This window comes from Malus sylvestris, chromosome 6 (genome assembly GCF_916048215.2).
Source record: "Malus sylvestris chromosome 6, drMalSylv7.2, whole genome shotgun sequence".
Lineage (NCBI taxonomy): Eukaryota > Viridiplantae > Streptophyta > Magnoliopsida > Rosales > Rosaceae > Malus > Malus sylvestris.
In genome coordinates this window covers 32,643,891-32,658,813 of record NC_062265.1, presented here as the reverse complement: position 1 = coordinate 32,658,813, position 14,923 = coordinate 32,643,891, and the positions used below count along the sequence as shown (strand labels likewise).

General features: G+C 39.6%; 3 protein-coding genes and 1 pseudogene across 3 annotated transcripts; 2 read left to right on the top strand and 2 right to left on the bottom strand.

Moving 5' to 3' along the window:
- The first annotated feature begins 836 nt into the window (after positions 1-836).
- LOC126626457 (enolase 1, chloroplastic-like) lies at positions 837-3,762 on the top strand. Its single transcript, XM_050295782.1, has 7 exons — positions 837-1,418; positions 1,844-2,151; positions 2,247-2,401; positions 2,495-2,812; positions 2,909-3,055; positions 3,144-3,194; positions 3,325-3,762. The coding sequence occupies exons 1-7, from the start codon at positions 994-996 to the stop codon at positions 3,388-3,390; spliced, it is 1,470 nt and encodes a 489-aa protein (XP_050151739.1). The 5' UTR covers positions 837-993; the 3' UTR covers positions 3,391-3,762.
- Positions 3,763-3,890: 128 nt separating this feature from the next.
- On the bottom strand, positions 3,891-6,520 carry LOC126626460 (plant cysteine oxidase 3-like). The gene is made up of 5 exons (XM_050295783.1): positions 6,311-6,520; positions 5,245-5,396; positions 4,985-5,141; positions 4,478-4,678; positions 3,891-4,376 (listed from the first exon to the last, which is right to left on the bottom strand). The coding sequence occupies exons 1-5, from the start codon at positions 6,426-6,428 to the stop codon at positions 4,252-4,254; spliced, it is 753 nt and encodes a 250-aa protein (XP_050151740.1). The 5' UTR covers positions 6,429-6,520; the 3' UTR covers positions 3,891-4,251.
- A 530-nt stretch (positions 6,521-7,050) lies between these two features.
- LOC126626744 (protein MIS12 homolog) lies at positions 7,051-9,579 on the top strand (annotated as a pseudogene).
- A 230-nt stretch (positions 9,580-9,809) lies between these two features.
- Positions 9,810-14,801, bottom strand: LOC126626743 (phenylalanine--tRNA ligase beta subunit, cytoplasmic-like). The gene is made up of 19 exons (XM_050296140.1): positions 14,638-14,801; positions 14,482-14,537; positions 14,283-14,389; positions 13,999-14,128; positions 13,795-13,910; positions 13,246-13,312; positions 12,911-12,952; positions 12,757-12,798; positions 12,510-12,586; positions 12,170-12,296; positions 11,916-12,083; positions 11,594-11,710; positions 11,386-11,505; positions 11,065-11,274; positions 10,799-10,906; positions 10,593-10,688; positions 10,425-10,508; positions 10,200-10,286; positions 9,810-10,067 (listed from the first exon to the last, which is right to left on the bottom strand). Exons 1-18 carry the CDS (start codon positions 14,693-14,695, stop codon positions 10,218-10,220), a joined length of 1,794 nt encoding a protein of 597 aa, XP_050152097.1. The 5' UTR covers positions 14,696-14,801; the 3' UTR covers positions 9,810-10,067; positions 10,200-10,217.
- Between the last annotated feature and the right edge of the window lie 122 nt (positions 14,802-14,923).

The following is a 14,923-nucleotide window of genomic DNA, read 5'->3' as shown; positions in this document are numbered from 1 at the left end:
TGAAAAGGATGTGTAAAACTGAGTCATGCACGTAGTGAAGAACGCCTGCTGTTTAGAGGGAGACGGTTTGATAGTGCGACGTGAACCAACGTGGAAATTTCAAATATTTTTTACATAATTATTTTCTATGCATAAATGAAAGTAAATTTTTGTTTTTATTAGACATTTTTGTATATTTGGTGGTGTGGTCAGGATTCGAATGTTGGGAGCCTTAGTGTTAAAGGTTCAAGTTTTTAATAGATACAGAGGATGAAGCAACAATAACAAAAGTGACATGTACGTGCCAAATATTTGAAAGGTCATCGGAAGACCTTTACATATATATCTCTCATACTCCAGGTGATCTTGGGAATCTAGGATCACCTTGGTCCCAATGTACATCCGCCACTGATGGTTAGAGTATCCTCTATTACTTTTGGGACTTGGATTATCAGGGGTGAAAAGAAAGCAAGAGTTAGTAAAAAATCTAAATTACACAACTCGTTTTATGTAGGTTTCTCTCGAGGTAGCAGATAAAGTATTTTTCTCTTGGAGAAATTTTGTTTATTTTATCCTTAGTTTCAAAGAGAGATAATTACAACTTTACCCTCATTATATTGGGTCGTGGCCCATAAGGCATAAGCTGATCAATGCACTTACCAACTTCTCTTTCGGGTTGGGCTCAAAAGTCCAAATTTAGTTGTGCGGGACCCAAAATATTTGAAGTAGTTAAACGGACCCCGCATGCCACCTCAGCACAGAAACCCACGCGCGCACGCACGCACGTGACGCACAGCCCTCTACCTTCCCCTCTCAAAGCTGGCTGCTTCAGTCTCAACGGCCAAACGACACCACCAACCAACCAACCAACCAACCCACATTATATTCATCGCCTCCTCGACGGATTTTCCCACACTTTCTCACCACTTTAAATCTCTCTCCCCAAAACTTTCTCACCCTCCAAACACTTTTCTCTCTCTAAAACTCTCTCTCTCTCTCTCTCGAAATTTAAACATGGCTCTAGCTACCCAGCCCACCACCAACCTCCTCCAAAACCCCTTCCTCTCCTCCAAACCCCAACCCAGACCCCAGCAGCTCCCCACCGCCGTCCCCTGCCCGGGCTGGCGTCGTTCAGGCTCCGTCCAATGCTCCGTCGCCGTCGCGCCCGCCGCGGCCTCCAAGGTCTCCAAGGAGTACAAGGTCAAGTCGGTGAAGGCGAGGCAGATCATTGATAGCAGGGGCAATCCGACCGTCGAGGTTGATCTGGTCACCGACGATCTGTATCGATCGGCCGTGCCCAGTGGCGCCTCTACCGGAATCTACGAGGCGTTGGAGCTCAGGGACGGTGACAAGGCGGTCTACGGCGGGAAAGGTGTGCTCACTGCTGTGAAGAATATCAATGAGATTTTGGGACCCAAGCTCATTGGCGTCGATGTCAGGTTAATTAAGCTTAATTATTTTTGTTTAATCACTCTTATAGTTAACCCATTTCTTAATTCTGTTTAGTAATAGTTTAGCAATAGATGTTAGAAAAAGTTCACTAATTTTGGTAAAGTTAAAGAAAAATTTACTAAGGGACCGTTAGGAAGCCCATCGGGGACTTCTATCGTAAGCACTTATGCTCATAAGTGCTCTTGCTCCAAGTGATTTTGTTAGAAGCATGTCGGAATCTTCACTAAAAATTCAAGTGCTTTTCAAGAAAGCACAGGGATTTGCCCCTTCAAACGGTGTCTGAAGCATTTTTGGCTGCCTGAAAGCACTTTTAGCCATTCCAGAAGCTGTTTGATTATGTTTATATGAATTGTTGAGGCGTATTTGCTGTGTGAAGTTCTGAAATTTTTGCTCTTCGTTTCATTTTTCCAAGAAATCAAAATGAGGTCGATGCACTTATGCTGGAAATCGATGGAACCCCAAACAAGTCGAAACTGGGGGCCAATGCCATTTTGGGAGTATCTCTGAGCGTGTGTAGAGCGGGAGCAGGAGCAAAGGGAGTGCCATTGTACAAGCACATCCAGGAAGTGTCGGGAATAAAGGAGCTCGTTATGCCTGTCCCGGCTTTCAATGTGATCAATGGAGGCAGCCATGCTGGAAATAATCTGGCAATGCAGGAGTTTATGATCCTGCCTGTGGGTGCATCCTCGTTCGCTGAGGCACTCCGCATGGGTAGTGAAGGTTAGTCAGATTTCTTATTCATTTTCGGCCTATGACCGCTTGACTTGTTATCGATTAACTGAGTTTTCAGCGTTTTTTGTATTTGCACGGAACAGTTTACCATACACTAAAGGGAATTATCAAGGCAAAATATGGACAGGATGCTTGCAATGTTGGAGATGAAGGGGGGTTTGCTCCCAATGTGCAGGATAACAGGGAGGGACTGGTTTTGCTCATTGATGCTATCGAAAAGGCTGGTTACACCGGAAAGGTAGGACCGTAGTAGGCGTTGGCATTCTTTATCTCTTGCAAATGAACTTACAGAAACATGTTATGTGGACTCACAGCAATGTCAATGATGCAGATCAAAATCGGAATGGATGTTGCAGCCTCGGAATTTCTCACTAAAGAAGGGAAATACGATCTCAACTTTAAGAAACAACCAAATGACGGAGCCCATGTGCTCTCTCCTCCGAACCTTGGCGAGCTGTACAAGGAGTTCATTAAGGAATTCCCGATTGTGTCCATTGAAGATCCATTCGACCAAGACGATTGGAGCTCGTGGTCTTCACTTCAGTCTTCTGTCGATATCCAACTCGTCGGAGATGACTTGTTGGTCACAAATCCAACAAAAATTGCTGAAGCCATTCAGAAGAAGGCATGCAATGGCTTACTTCTAAAGGCGAGCATATTTGATCGCAGTTGCTTTCCGATAGATGGTATCAACCTTGTGATTTGAGTATCTTGATAGAGCTCATTTTCTTCCTCTGAATTGCAGGTCAACCAGATTGGCACAATAACTGAATCTATTCAGGCAGCACTCGACGCGAAAGCTGCAGGTTGGGGTGTCATGGTCAGCCACCGGAGTGGAGAAACTGAAGATAACTTTATCGCTGATCTTTCCGTTGGCTTGGCCAGTGGACAGGTTTGTTGGCTAATTTCTATAACTATGCTATCGATCATTCGACTTCATTTGTACACGAAGTTGACGGATTTCATTTTGTTCCGTATAGATCAAGACCGGAGCTCCCTGCCGGAGTGAGCGGTTGGCCAAGTATAATCAGGTAAAAACTGGAACAATTCCGTTCCCCCAACACCATCAACTTATGACTTGTTTTCCTGAAGGTGTACAAAGCATTTGAATTGAAGAGTGACTGAAATTCTCTCTTCATCTGTGTTTTGATTTGGATGCAGCTTCTGCGTATTGAAGAGGAACTCGGCGATGTGCGCTATGCTGGCGAAGCTTTCAGATCTCCGTAAGCTTCGAAATTTTTATCAGATCATTAATCCAAGTCATCTAAGCATCCATCCAATTCAGATTTCCTGGAAAATGTACACAAATTCTTATAGAGGTTATCAAGTTAGGTGTCATTAGGGTAGTTCCATGTGCCGAATTCTGGGCACAAGACACCGGGCTTCTTCGTCTTCAATCCAAACATCTCGGTCAATAAAGAAGTTGCTGGTCTCGATCAATCATCTTCATGAGTTTATATGGAACCGGTCGAACGACAGGCATCCAGTTCAACTTTGTAGTTCTTGTGTGGCATTGTAATGTAATGCACTGTATCATATTTCAACTTGTCGACTAAATCTTGAAATGTTTTAGAGGCACAACATCATTTACCTTTGAAAGTGTTTTTGAGTTCCCAAATCGCTTTGTCATTTCAACGACAGCATTAACCATCGGAGGAGTGTCCTGTGATGTGTTTTCGAGTGTGGACGTGACCATGTTTGAATGACACAACAAAGCATCACGAACATAAACTCAAAGAGAGCTTCACTAATCACTAATATTAATCAAGATCCTTTGATGCATTCAAAATAACTGCTGTAGCAAATTGCAATCATCACAATCACAACTTTGCCGAGTTAGTTAATGAAGAAGGCTAACACAAGCAAGCAAGGAGGGGGACTACGGGATGACTTGACTCAATAAACTTGACATCATCGTCTAACAACACGCTCTTTTCTCAATTCGCTTCTTGGTGCCTTAGGTACCTCGTTGTTAGCCTTCTGTGGCCAACCACAATGGTATGCCTTTTCTAGGGTTTCAAAGCCAAACCAAACACAATAAGAAGCATGGGCTCATTTAGTGATCATCACTAACGATACTGGTAAGAGTTAAACCTGAATAGACGGGCCTGTGTAATTTCCCGAGCGCATATAAAGATTATGTGGTTCTGTCTCAGCAAGCCATGCATACTCCTCTTCTCTACCATCCTTTAATTTAATTCCGTTTTCTGTAGCTGCAGTTTTCAGCAGACCGCAAAACTCATCAGTTTTTCTATTCATGTGGATTAAGTTCACGAAGGAAAGAAAACGCTAAGTAGAAATCAAAGTTACTTACCTAAGGCAGTATAAGGGTAATCACGGTAGTAGGTACATTTTCTGCCTGCATCTTCTCTGTAAGGAGGAGTGAGAATGTCAAGAACAGCACAAGGAGTGACTGCCGTGAAATTATGCAGATTGCCCCCACTCCTTGGATACAAAACTGATGTCCCACATGGTGCTGTTAAAACCTTGTCAACTGCCAGCTTCGCCAATCTTACTACATTGGAGAGCAATTTCATAATCTCATTAGTTCTCCAGTATTTAAGCCCTCGAAGTATGAAAATCATGAGCATTGCATACGGTTGTATATCTCTCATGAAACCTAGCTTCTTAAAATCACTACAACCGCCATTTGTAACCCTAGAAACTCAGATCATTCACCATGCTCACTGTCTACTATATTTTCGTAACAAATAAAGGACAATCAGAAACGACAGTAGAAACTCTGATCATTCGATGTGCTCAATGTATATTGATAATCATCGTTGTAAGTACGTACTGAAAATTACATGAAAAAGCAGACCTGGAAAGTAATTTGGTCCCTTTATCTCCTGGGCAGGCTCAACCCAATCATAAGATCTCACGTGCAAAGAGCCATAAAGAACTTTGCTAAAAACAGTCATCCCAGGATGGTCATGAAGCGGAATGACTGAGGAAGTAGGAAAACAGAATATACACATCTGCATAAAATCATTTGCTCAAAGTGAGAGTATAAACTTCAGAGAGCTTTAAATATAACGAAGAACCTAAATTCCTTATCGAATGGTAACTTATAATGCTTACCGTAAAACTATCACCTTCATACATATCCAAGTACGTTATTGGTTGAGCACACCGAGAAACTTTTTTTAGTTGGTCAAGTCCAACAAAACCAAGCCCTCGATCATCATCCTGATTTTCCTCTTTAAGCCCAACATCAGTAGGAGACATCGCATCTGTGAATTCAAAAGAATATCAGAAAATTAAGACAAATACTATCATATGGTGTATCCATAACGTATAGGAATGGTGAAATTATATTTGAGACATTGAGCATCCTGGTCTTCTATTTGTTATGAAGGAACTGAAACTGTCATCACCTTTGAGTTAGGCCTCAAGATCTTTCGGGTTCATGCATGTTTTAAGCAGGAATCCGATTAGTGTGCATAAAAGACACGTATTTATTAACATAACGTATGCGACAACAGAAGACAAAAGCAAAGACATTATTGTCAATTAATTAACCAATGAGACATTCCACATTCCTTATGTAAACTAAACCAAGCTGCTTCCTGTTCCACATACACCGGTCTATGCAAATCTATATCATTGGTAGCGTCGGTCTCTAGTATCAATAAGCAACAATGCCCTATCAACCAAGTCTATATCATCAAAACAATAGCAACTTCGATGCAAATGGCGCGAAAACAAACGAAATGTGATTCTTGATCCAACCGGATTTCACCCCGATAAGCAATCCAGCAACAAAGTTAGCACTTTGGATTTAAAATCTTTCTTTTAGAGCTGAAATCGCACCTCCAAGACCAACAATGCACGCATTATATAACACAAACATACTTTGCAGACAAATTCTCACTGCTAAATTATATATCAGATTCAATGCGGGACATTCCTCCATCAAGAGGTAAACTCGGTTAATTCTGAAAAAAGGTTACTCTGGACTGTAAATAGTGAAAAATTCTGTAAAGTCTTCCAATTCACCAAAACCCCACAAAATATATTACTCAATTCTTCAATTACACAACCAAAACAAGCAAACCCAATTTCAAAGTTCCAAACTTTTAATAAATTACGTATCGGATGAACAATTTAATTAAAAATTGAAAAAGAAGAACTTATGGGAAGGTACCGAGGACAGAACGGAGCTTATTGATAGCCGGAGAAGAAGGGGGAGGAGACCCTGACGGCGTGAATACCGTTTGGCAGAGCTCGTAGAGAGCCTGAACTTTCGAGCTCTTCCTCGCCATGCTTGTGTGGCTTCGAAACGCAGTAAAATTGGGTCCGTTTTTGTAAAAACGTCCGCATCTTTATCTGTTGCTTTCTGAAATTTTGGAAATATTCTGGTGGCCACTTACGAATTACAGAAAACTTTGGGAGCGAGAAAAGTTTGTGTTGCAGAATGTACAAAATGCAGGGGTCTTTTTGGGAAAGAGATCATTTCCGGATCCTTTCCATTTAATTCTCCTCATCAAACAATCTGAATCTTTGAAATTTAATCAAACGGCTAAAAACACGAGCCTACTTTAAACTTTATAATAACTTTAGCCGTTGAATCAAATTTCAAGGTCCGAATTGTTTGATGAGGAAGATTAGGCGAAAGGATTCTCCCTTTCCCTCTTTTTGTTTCAGTGAGTTCAGTTCCTCTCAGGTTAAATTTGGTATTGTTGGTGAACTAAACTGTATTTCCGGCACACTGAAAAAAATCTCTCGTAAAAAGCAAGATAGTAACACAATGCCAATGTGTGCAATATAATAAATAAATTAGCCAGCTCTCAGGTGTCTATTTGTGGAGAACACTAGCTTTCTTGTGTACTCAAGGATAGAGATCCACTCCAAATCTTTGTGTTTGTAATTCAAAGATCGAAACATACGAACCGTTTAAAAGAAAGAAAGAGATTTAGACCGTTCAAGTTTTAAAATTTTCGTAAAACAAACCAATTGGAGGCTGTATAATTAAAATATCGAATACTGCTTTTATTTTTCATACTTCGAAATTCAAGCCCTTCCCTTCCCGCTCTCCTCCGCCATTTCGGACATTTTGCGCGGGAAAATCCCTAGTGCGAATCTGGAAATCGAGCTTCTCTGTGGAGTAATTGCGAGTGTTTCTGTGCATGGAGCTTGCGCGTGTCAAGAATGGAAGGCAGTGAAAGCGAGGCAGTTTTCAATTCGCTGAATCTGAATCCGCAGCTGTTCATCAACGACGTCTTAAACGTCGCCGGCAGTTTTCAATTCGCTGAATCTGAATCCGCAGCTGTTCATCAACGACGTCTTAAACGTCGCCGATGACTTGGTCGACGACGCTTTCGATCATTTCCACCAGTAAATCTCTTTCCAATGATCATACTTATTATTTGTTGTGATTAATTTTATTATTATTTTTCTTATTAGATGTGAATTTTTGCAATTTATTACAAATTTTCTGGGTTTTTTTTTTCAGACAAGCATCAACCTTTCTGAAAACTGAGGGCACTGAGAGAGCCCAAGATCTATCCAGGGTATAATTCTAATTTCTACTCTTCATCTTTTTGTGTTTTGCCCCCAATTTGCTTAATTTCAATTTATTTCATAATTCCAAGGTTTCTCCTTTCACAAATTCTATGAACTTCTTTGTTTTGTTTTGTTTGAGTATTCGTCAACACATTTGATTATTTTAAAACAAAAGAAAATCGATTGAGGATTACAAAAGAAACTCGAACCCATGACCTTTGGGTGACAAAGTAACAATTTTTCCGTTGCGCCAAAGCTCGCCCTCCAAAATGAAATTGATTGAGGATTATAATTTTCGTATTCGAACTTAGTAAGAAGATGCAATCTTTTTCGTTAATCCCCTGTGGGGTTTACTTGTTTGTTTATTTGTTCGTTTATTCCTCTGTAGGGTGTTGATATCATCCGCAAAAAGGTTCAATCAGATCTTGATAAGAAGCTGGCCGTCTGGGAGCAGTACTGCCTGGACTACGTTTTTCGAGTTCCAGAGGGGTTTGACCCGGCCAAGGATGTATGTTGTTATCAGTTCATTGATTCTTTCCGTTCTGTAAACTTGTTTAATTTATTGACCAAAGAAAGTTAATTTCTAGGATGAACCACCCGTCGACGCTTCTTTATGTCAAGATGCAGTAGTTGACGCAGACCTGGATGCCGAGCTGGATTTGTTGAGGGATGAACTTACTGAGGTAAATACGATACTAAAGTTGCAAGAATATATCTTGTCTGCATGAAATTGTGAATTCCTTGACGTCCTGATTGACATATCTTCGATGGAAGACGTGCGCAGGTTGGTGAGGAGAATGCTGCGCTGAATCGAGAGATCCAATCGTTAGAAGGACAGTCTGCTTCCAGAGATCGTTGTTCTGCGCTTGTCAATGCGACCTTGCAACAATATGACCTAACCTCTTACCATGAGATGTTCCAGGGTAAGTAACTAAATGCTTCCTCCAAATATGTATAAATTTACTGTTCTTTAGCACCCATTTTTAACTCATGATATTAGGAAACATGGATTTACATATTTCCCTATGCTTTTTTCCCCGTCTTGTGTCTGAAACCTTCGACGAAGTTACTATGTTTAAATGTTTGTACAATATAATGGAAGACCTGGTGCAAAACCAGTGCAATGGTGTTCTAAGATTCATACAGCCGACTCCACTTAATGCCAGCATTAGTAATCTGTCCTGGAAATTTGAACTTCCTAGCTGCTAGGTTGCTGATAGACCTGGCATTTTTCACCTGACCCGTTAAAATTAGTATTTGGGTGGGTGATAAACGGGTCGGGTGGTTAACGGGTCAACCCATTAATCACCCGTTAAAAAACGAGTCATTTTGGGTGAACCCGCGAAACCCGTTAACCACCCATTAAGATCCATTTGTTGAGAACTTTTGTGTAATTTCAACAGAAAACCCTCAGGGCTCAGGTTCCTCACGTCTCTAAAAGTCCTCAACAAACGGGTCTTAACGGGTTTCGCGGGTTCACCCAAAATGACTCGTTATTTAACGGGTTGACCCATTAACCACCCGACCCGTTTATCACCCACCCGAATACTAATTTTAACGGGTCGGGTGAAAAATGTCAGGTCTACTTGCAGGTCGGACTTCGTTTTAGGGCGTTGGAGTTCCAATTTTGGTAACACGATACTCTATTTTGCAGGCTTCTCGAATGCTAAGTTGGAAGATCTTCAAGCGTTTATAGCCCATAAACATGTGAGCCTCTCTGGTACGAAGTTGGAAGATCTTGAAGAATTTTTAGTCAATGTGAAAAACTTGTGAACTTTCATGTGTGATTTCGTCAATCCGGAAGATCTTGACGGATTCGAATTTTACACAAAAACTGTGAACTATAACTCACGATTTTTTTTCGAGTTCGGGTGAACCTACAAAACCACCGAAAAGCCGTTTTTGAAGGTAGGATGCATCCCCAAAACTTTCTTATTCCCGTTTATGTCTGCAGCCATCCGATCCGGTATGATAAACAAAATTCCGGAATCGGCGAACTACAAGTGAATAAATGAGTAAACTTCCAACTCTCTTTAACATTCAATCTACTACTGCACTCTGCAGAGTCACCCGAAAAATTTGATGGTAAACCGAAATAAAACACGATGATGCAAAACCGGTAGCCATCCGTACCCAAAAAATGAATAAGAGATCTCTACTCAACGTTACGGTTTGGCAACAAATAGTAGCTTGTATGAAAATATGAATGCATCTTACAATCGGTGTTTTTAGATAAACGCCATACGCGACTTGAGTTTAATAAAAGTGGAAATCCAGAGAAGAAAACTGACATTCGTATTCCCCCTTGTGGTTTACTGAATTTGTATTAATCCTTCGTGCAGAAGAATGACTATGTCTTTTAGAGTAGTCAGCTGCAACTAGGTACCACACAAATGTACCTGCAATTTTACCAAGAATAAAAGTTACGAAAATGAGCACGGCAAAGCAGATGTGCATGCAAGAGAAGAAGAGAGGAAGATCTTAAAATAAAAAGGTATAAACCTATGCGAAGAATGAAAGACGAATCTTACATTTGTTGTTATAGAGACCTACAACAAGCTCTCAACGTTAAGTTCTACATAGGAGCATGGATCAGGAATGTCAAAGTTGGTTAGCACCTGAAAAGACACAAAAATACACAATTAAGGTAGTAGAAATCGACTATCGATCATGATTAACTCAAAGCAGGAATGTGAAAGTTTATAGTGCAGTATCTAATCTGTAGCCTTGTCAAAAAACTTAGTTCCGATATGTACCTCAGGGTGTAAAATGCCAAAAATTCCAATGCGCTTCCCTTTATAGATGATGCTTGCTTGTCTCCCCGGAAGAAACTCGGGATCCTTCAGGACATGTCAAAATTGCACGTAAATCATCCGTACCAATCTAAAGAGCTAGCAAAAGACAAAATTAAAAGATATACTCACATCTGAAGTCTCAATGAAGTATCCTGTATTGTCACCAAGAGGAACAAAAGAAGCCCCAACCGCTTCCATAATTCTGTCCACCAGGCCATGTATCAACTGCAGATCAGAAAGCAAAGGTAAGCAATATGTAATTATTACTCGTAAATGTCACTAGGTTCTAACGCAGGACAAACCAACAGTATGCACCAGGATGTTCGGTATTGTACCTCTAACCCAGACGTAGCACCGCAGTACAGAGCTGCTAGTTGGCAACGATTTCTTGCACCAACATCTGTCTTCTCATCCAATAGTACTATATCACCCACTTCGAAAATCTATAACAAAATAAAAAACAGATGAAAAGTTACAATGCAATGCGAGTTATATCCATCCTTGCTATAATTCCTTCAATAACTTATCAGAAAAGAAGAAAAAAAAGTGCAACCCCAGAAGAAAAAATATAGTGTAGAAGATAACTTTGTAACACATAAACCTTTATGGGCTTCGGATGATCTTTGTTGTTATTAACAGTTTTCAAAATGCCAGGCATCAGACTTGTTCTGACAAGCTCACAATCAGATGAGCGGGGATTACCAATGACCACAGCCTTCGATTTGTCATCTTTACATCTTAACATTGGGAAGTTTTCTTTCCACGAGCCCAATATGAATGTCAAGACCTCTGTAAACCCATTCATTGCAATCTAACACAAGTTTGAAGCAACACAAAATAAATTAGAATAAGCCACACTTCCATTAAGTATAAGGTACAACTTAAAACTGTTATGTATCAACTGCAAATCTTTATTACAAACCTCTGATCTGATGAGTTCAGTGAACTCATTCAAGGCTAGTGGCTTCAAAGAAACAGGCTCGCTCGTTGGAATATGCTTTCTCATTGGAATATTATTGTATCCATAAGCAATTGCAACATCCTAAACACAAAAGAGTATACTTTGTCAAGAAAAAAGGGGAAAAGAGTTTGGTTTATTAAGCCAGTGAGATCGCCATGACTAATTATACCTCCACAACATCACAAGGGTGAAGAATGTCACTTCTGGTTGGAGGTACAGATACAGTAATATTGTCAGATTTAGATTGCTCAGCATGCAATTGCATCCTCTTCAACAGACCAGTAACCTACACAATAAAAAAGAATGATGAGAAAAGCAAAGGGATGCAGTATATCAACTAAATCTGCTATAGTTCATGAAAAGGGATGTTATGCAATCGATAACAGCATTATTCCTGCAACATATGATTACGCAAATAAAAATATTATTGGATGCAGTAAGCAATATTAAAGAATGAAAATGGAATAAGCAACATGCAGTTATTGATATACCTCTTTCGCTTCCAAAGATACTCCAGCATAACTATTGACATACGATAGAGAAACATCCATGTTGTAGATGGATAAATCAGGATAAACATGGGAGCTTCCATCAGAATATAACACTTCAACTGGTTCAATCTCAAATTTCCTTTCGCAATATGCTGAAAATGCCGTTACCTAAAGGAAAAAGGTTATGCCATCGTCCACTGACACGTGAACCAAAAACTAGGAAATAAATGCATTATAAAATTTCAGGTTCTTACTATTGTGTTCAGAACAATCTTGGCTTTTGTCAAATCAGTGGCTGTACATTCTACGAAAACATTCTTTGTCTTTAATGTGATTGCTGAATGTGCACCATTAATAATGGGCGGTAAGGACAAAACAGTTCTGCCAAAATAAACGGAATATCACTTATCAAGATTTAAAGAAATACAAAGCCATATATATATATATAGTTATCAACACTATGTTACACAAGCAGTCATTGAAAAAATCCCAACAAAGTTAAGCTCTTTACAACACTAGGAAAAGGGGAGGAGGTAGTTAAAAGATGATTAGAAATGTCAAAATAATTGATGTATGAGAAAGAAATTATCATACCTCTTGTGATCATATAAAACAGGAAACACAGGCGAGTTCTCTATTATGTGCAAGAACTTCTTCAGCTTCAAATCCGACTGCGAGAATACAATGGTAAAAACATGGATCACGACATTACTAGGTCATAGTAAAAAGGAAATTATGGAAAGGAAAATTCTATTTGTTGTTTGGTTTGGACAAACTATAACCCATCCCCAAAAAGGGGAAAAGGAAGATAAAATTAAGAACCACCCAGTTAGGAACTCACTTTATAAAATTCCATGAGCTCATCTGCTCTAAAGTTCTTCACCTAATGTAAAAATCAAAACAACATGATATTAGTGCTAACAAACTATTTAAAGAATTAGAGTTATTACTAAATTTACAACTAATTGACAATAGTATAAAATTTAAAGAATCACCTGTTTCAAAGGCACAAAATTTATGCTTGAAGGTGGCAAAGCCTGAACATGGAAAGAGAATTGTAAGCCACAAGTAGTATTGGATTGTGTATGTGAAAAAGTACAATTAACAATCAAAGAAGAATATGAAAATACTTTCATTGAAATGCATGCTGTACCCAGAAATCTTCGCTTAAGACAGAAATTTCTACTTTTCATTCCAAGAACCATAAGTTTCAATAAAGGATCTAAACCATTACCATAATTTTACAATAAAATCCAAAACCAAATGAACCTTCATAAAAGAAATCCAAAATATAATAATGTAGCAAAGTGAACAAGTTTCAAAAGCTCACTTCATATGTGAAAGGGGCTTGTAATGTGTCCAAGTCATGAGTCCCAATGGCAACTAGGGTTCTTCGCCTGTAAAATAGACAAGAGGTGTAAACACTAGAGCTGAATAACCATGGACGATCTTTGGACAAATGACCAGCATTAGCTCTTATCGTAAGTTGATGCATTCAGTCTGATTTGTCTTGCTATTCTTACCCTTCAAGCAACAACAACAACAAAGCCTTTTCCCACTAAGTGGGGTCGAAATACTCTGATTCGTTTATACTCTTATCTTAATCTAGTTTAAACTTAGTCATCTGTTTCTATGATAAACTTGAAGTGATTTATATCCTAAGCCGCTCCAATACAGCATAGCAAGACGAGAAAAGAAACAAGGATTCATCAAAGGGTCTTTAAGATCAGATGGATTGGCCTAGTCCAAGAGATAGGCGTGGAACATAATACAAATGAGATTGGCGCAAATGAGAACATGCCAAACTAAATAAAAAATCAAATCTATGAGTCATAAAAGATTACCGGCAGAATCAAATCTATGAGTCAGAAAATATTACCGGCAGATATTTTGATGGAGCTTGTCTTGGAGATCGATGAAGCTGTTATAACTCGCTTCATCAAATGTTACACCTCTTAAAACAGCACAGACAACAAAGGGGCGAATGGAAGAAGTCTGCAAGTGGATAGACACCTTTGTAAGCTCAACAATATCACCATCAACTAAAACCACCTACAATATTCCTTTCGCGTAATATAACTACCTCTGATTTCACATGCATTTTAATCATCGACTCCTTACTAATGTTTGCCAGCTTATATGTTGGAATGTCCTCCTGCCCATTGAAAACACGCAGCGATTGAGCAATCCCTTCGAGGCAAAGCAAATCGTATCTACATAAAAATCAAACAACAACATTGTATTAAAACCCATATGGAGTATGATAACACAAAAGACATCGATCCAAAAAACCGATCCGATCAAGTGAATTCTCATTTCAAATACGTAATTCAACACAGAAATCGAAATCGAAAAATAACAATGTACCTATTCGCCGGAACTTCGATTTTGTAAATAACTTCTTCGTCTTCGTCGCCTTTGCCGCCTTCATCATCCAAATGTTTCTCCTTCCGAATAATTGCTTTCTCAGTTGTCTACAAACACACAATAATCACGATAAATCAGATAAATTAAGCAAAAATTAAATTAAATTAAACAAAGATTACAGACTGTAAAAACTGCTTACGACATCGTCGAGCTCGATGCCGAAGTCGAAGCATAACTCCTCGAACTCCTCCTGAGCTGTCAGATTCAAATTCAACACCGCAGAGAGAAAGTGTGAATTTCGGAATTCACAGGTAAATGCATCGATTAAATGAAGAGAGAGAGAGAGAGAGCTCACTGTATGTTTTTCCTAGAGCTGCATACAGACGATCGCGGCCGACGCTGACGGTAGGCATGGCGGACGTTTGAGGACTCTGAGTCTCCCTCCGATGATAGCTCTCAAGCAGAGACTGCCAGCACAAGAGAGATACGCAAAACCCTAAGCTTTGGACTTTTCCGATGGTATGCTTGTTTTTATTTTTCTTTGGGCCTACTGGATTATTTATATTGGGCCAACAGTTGGGCCTTATGGGTGCCTCTATTGGGTTACGGCCCAAATTATGTCCATTGTTCGAGACCATCCC

Coding starts and splice junctions, on each gene's coding strand:
- LOC126626457 (XM_050295782.1), top strand. CDS start 994: ATGGCTCTAGCTACCCAGCCCACCACCAACCTCCTCCAAAACCCCTTC. Junction 2,152..2,246: donor ACTCCGCATGGGTAGTGAAG/GTTAGTCAGATT, acceptor TGCACGGAACAG/TTTACCATACACTAAAGGGA. Junction 3,195..3,324: donor GGTTGGCCAAGTATAATCAG/GTAAAAACTGGA, acceptor ATTTGGATGCAG/CTTCTGCGTATTGAAGAGGA.
- LOC126626460 (XM_050295783.1), bottom strand. CDS start 6,428: ATGGCGAGGAAGAGCTCGAAAGTTCAGGCTCTCTACGAGCTCTGCCAA. Junction 5,397..6,310: donor TAAGCTCCGTTCTGTCCTCG/GTACCTTCCCAT, acceptor TTGAATTCACAG/ATGCGATGTCTCCTACTGAT. Junction 4,679..4,984: donor GGGACCAAATTACTTTCCAG/GTCTGCTTTTTC, acceptor TCTCCAATGTAG/TAAGATTGGCGAAGCTGGCA.
- LOC126626743 (XM_050296140.1), bottom strand. CDS start 14,695: ATGCCTACCGTCAGCGTCGGCCGCGATCGTCTGTATGCAGCTCTAGGA. Junction 14,390..14,481: donor GCATCGAGCTCGACGATGTC/GTAAGCAGTTTT, acceptor GTGTGTTTGTAG/ACAACTGAGAAAGCAATTAT. Junction 10,689..10,798: donor GTGCTACGTCTGGGTTAGAG/GTACAATACCGA, acceptor TCTGATCTGCAG/TTGATACATGGCCTGGTGGA.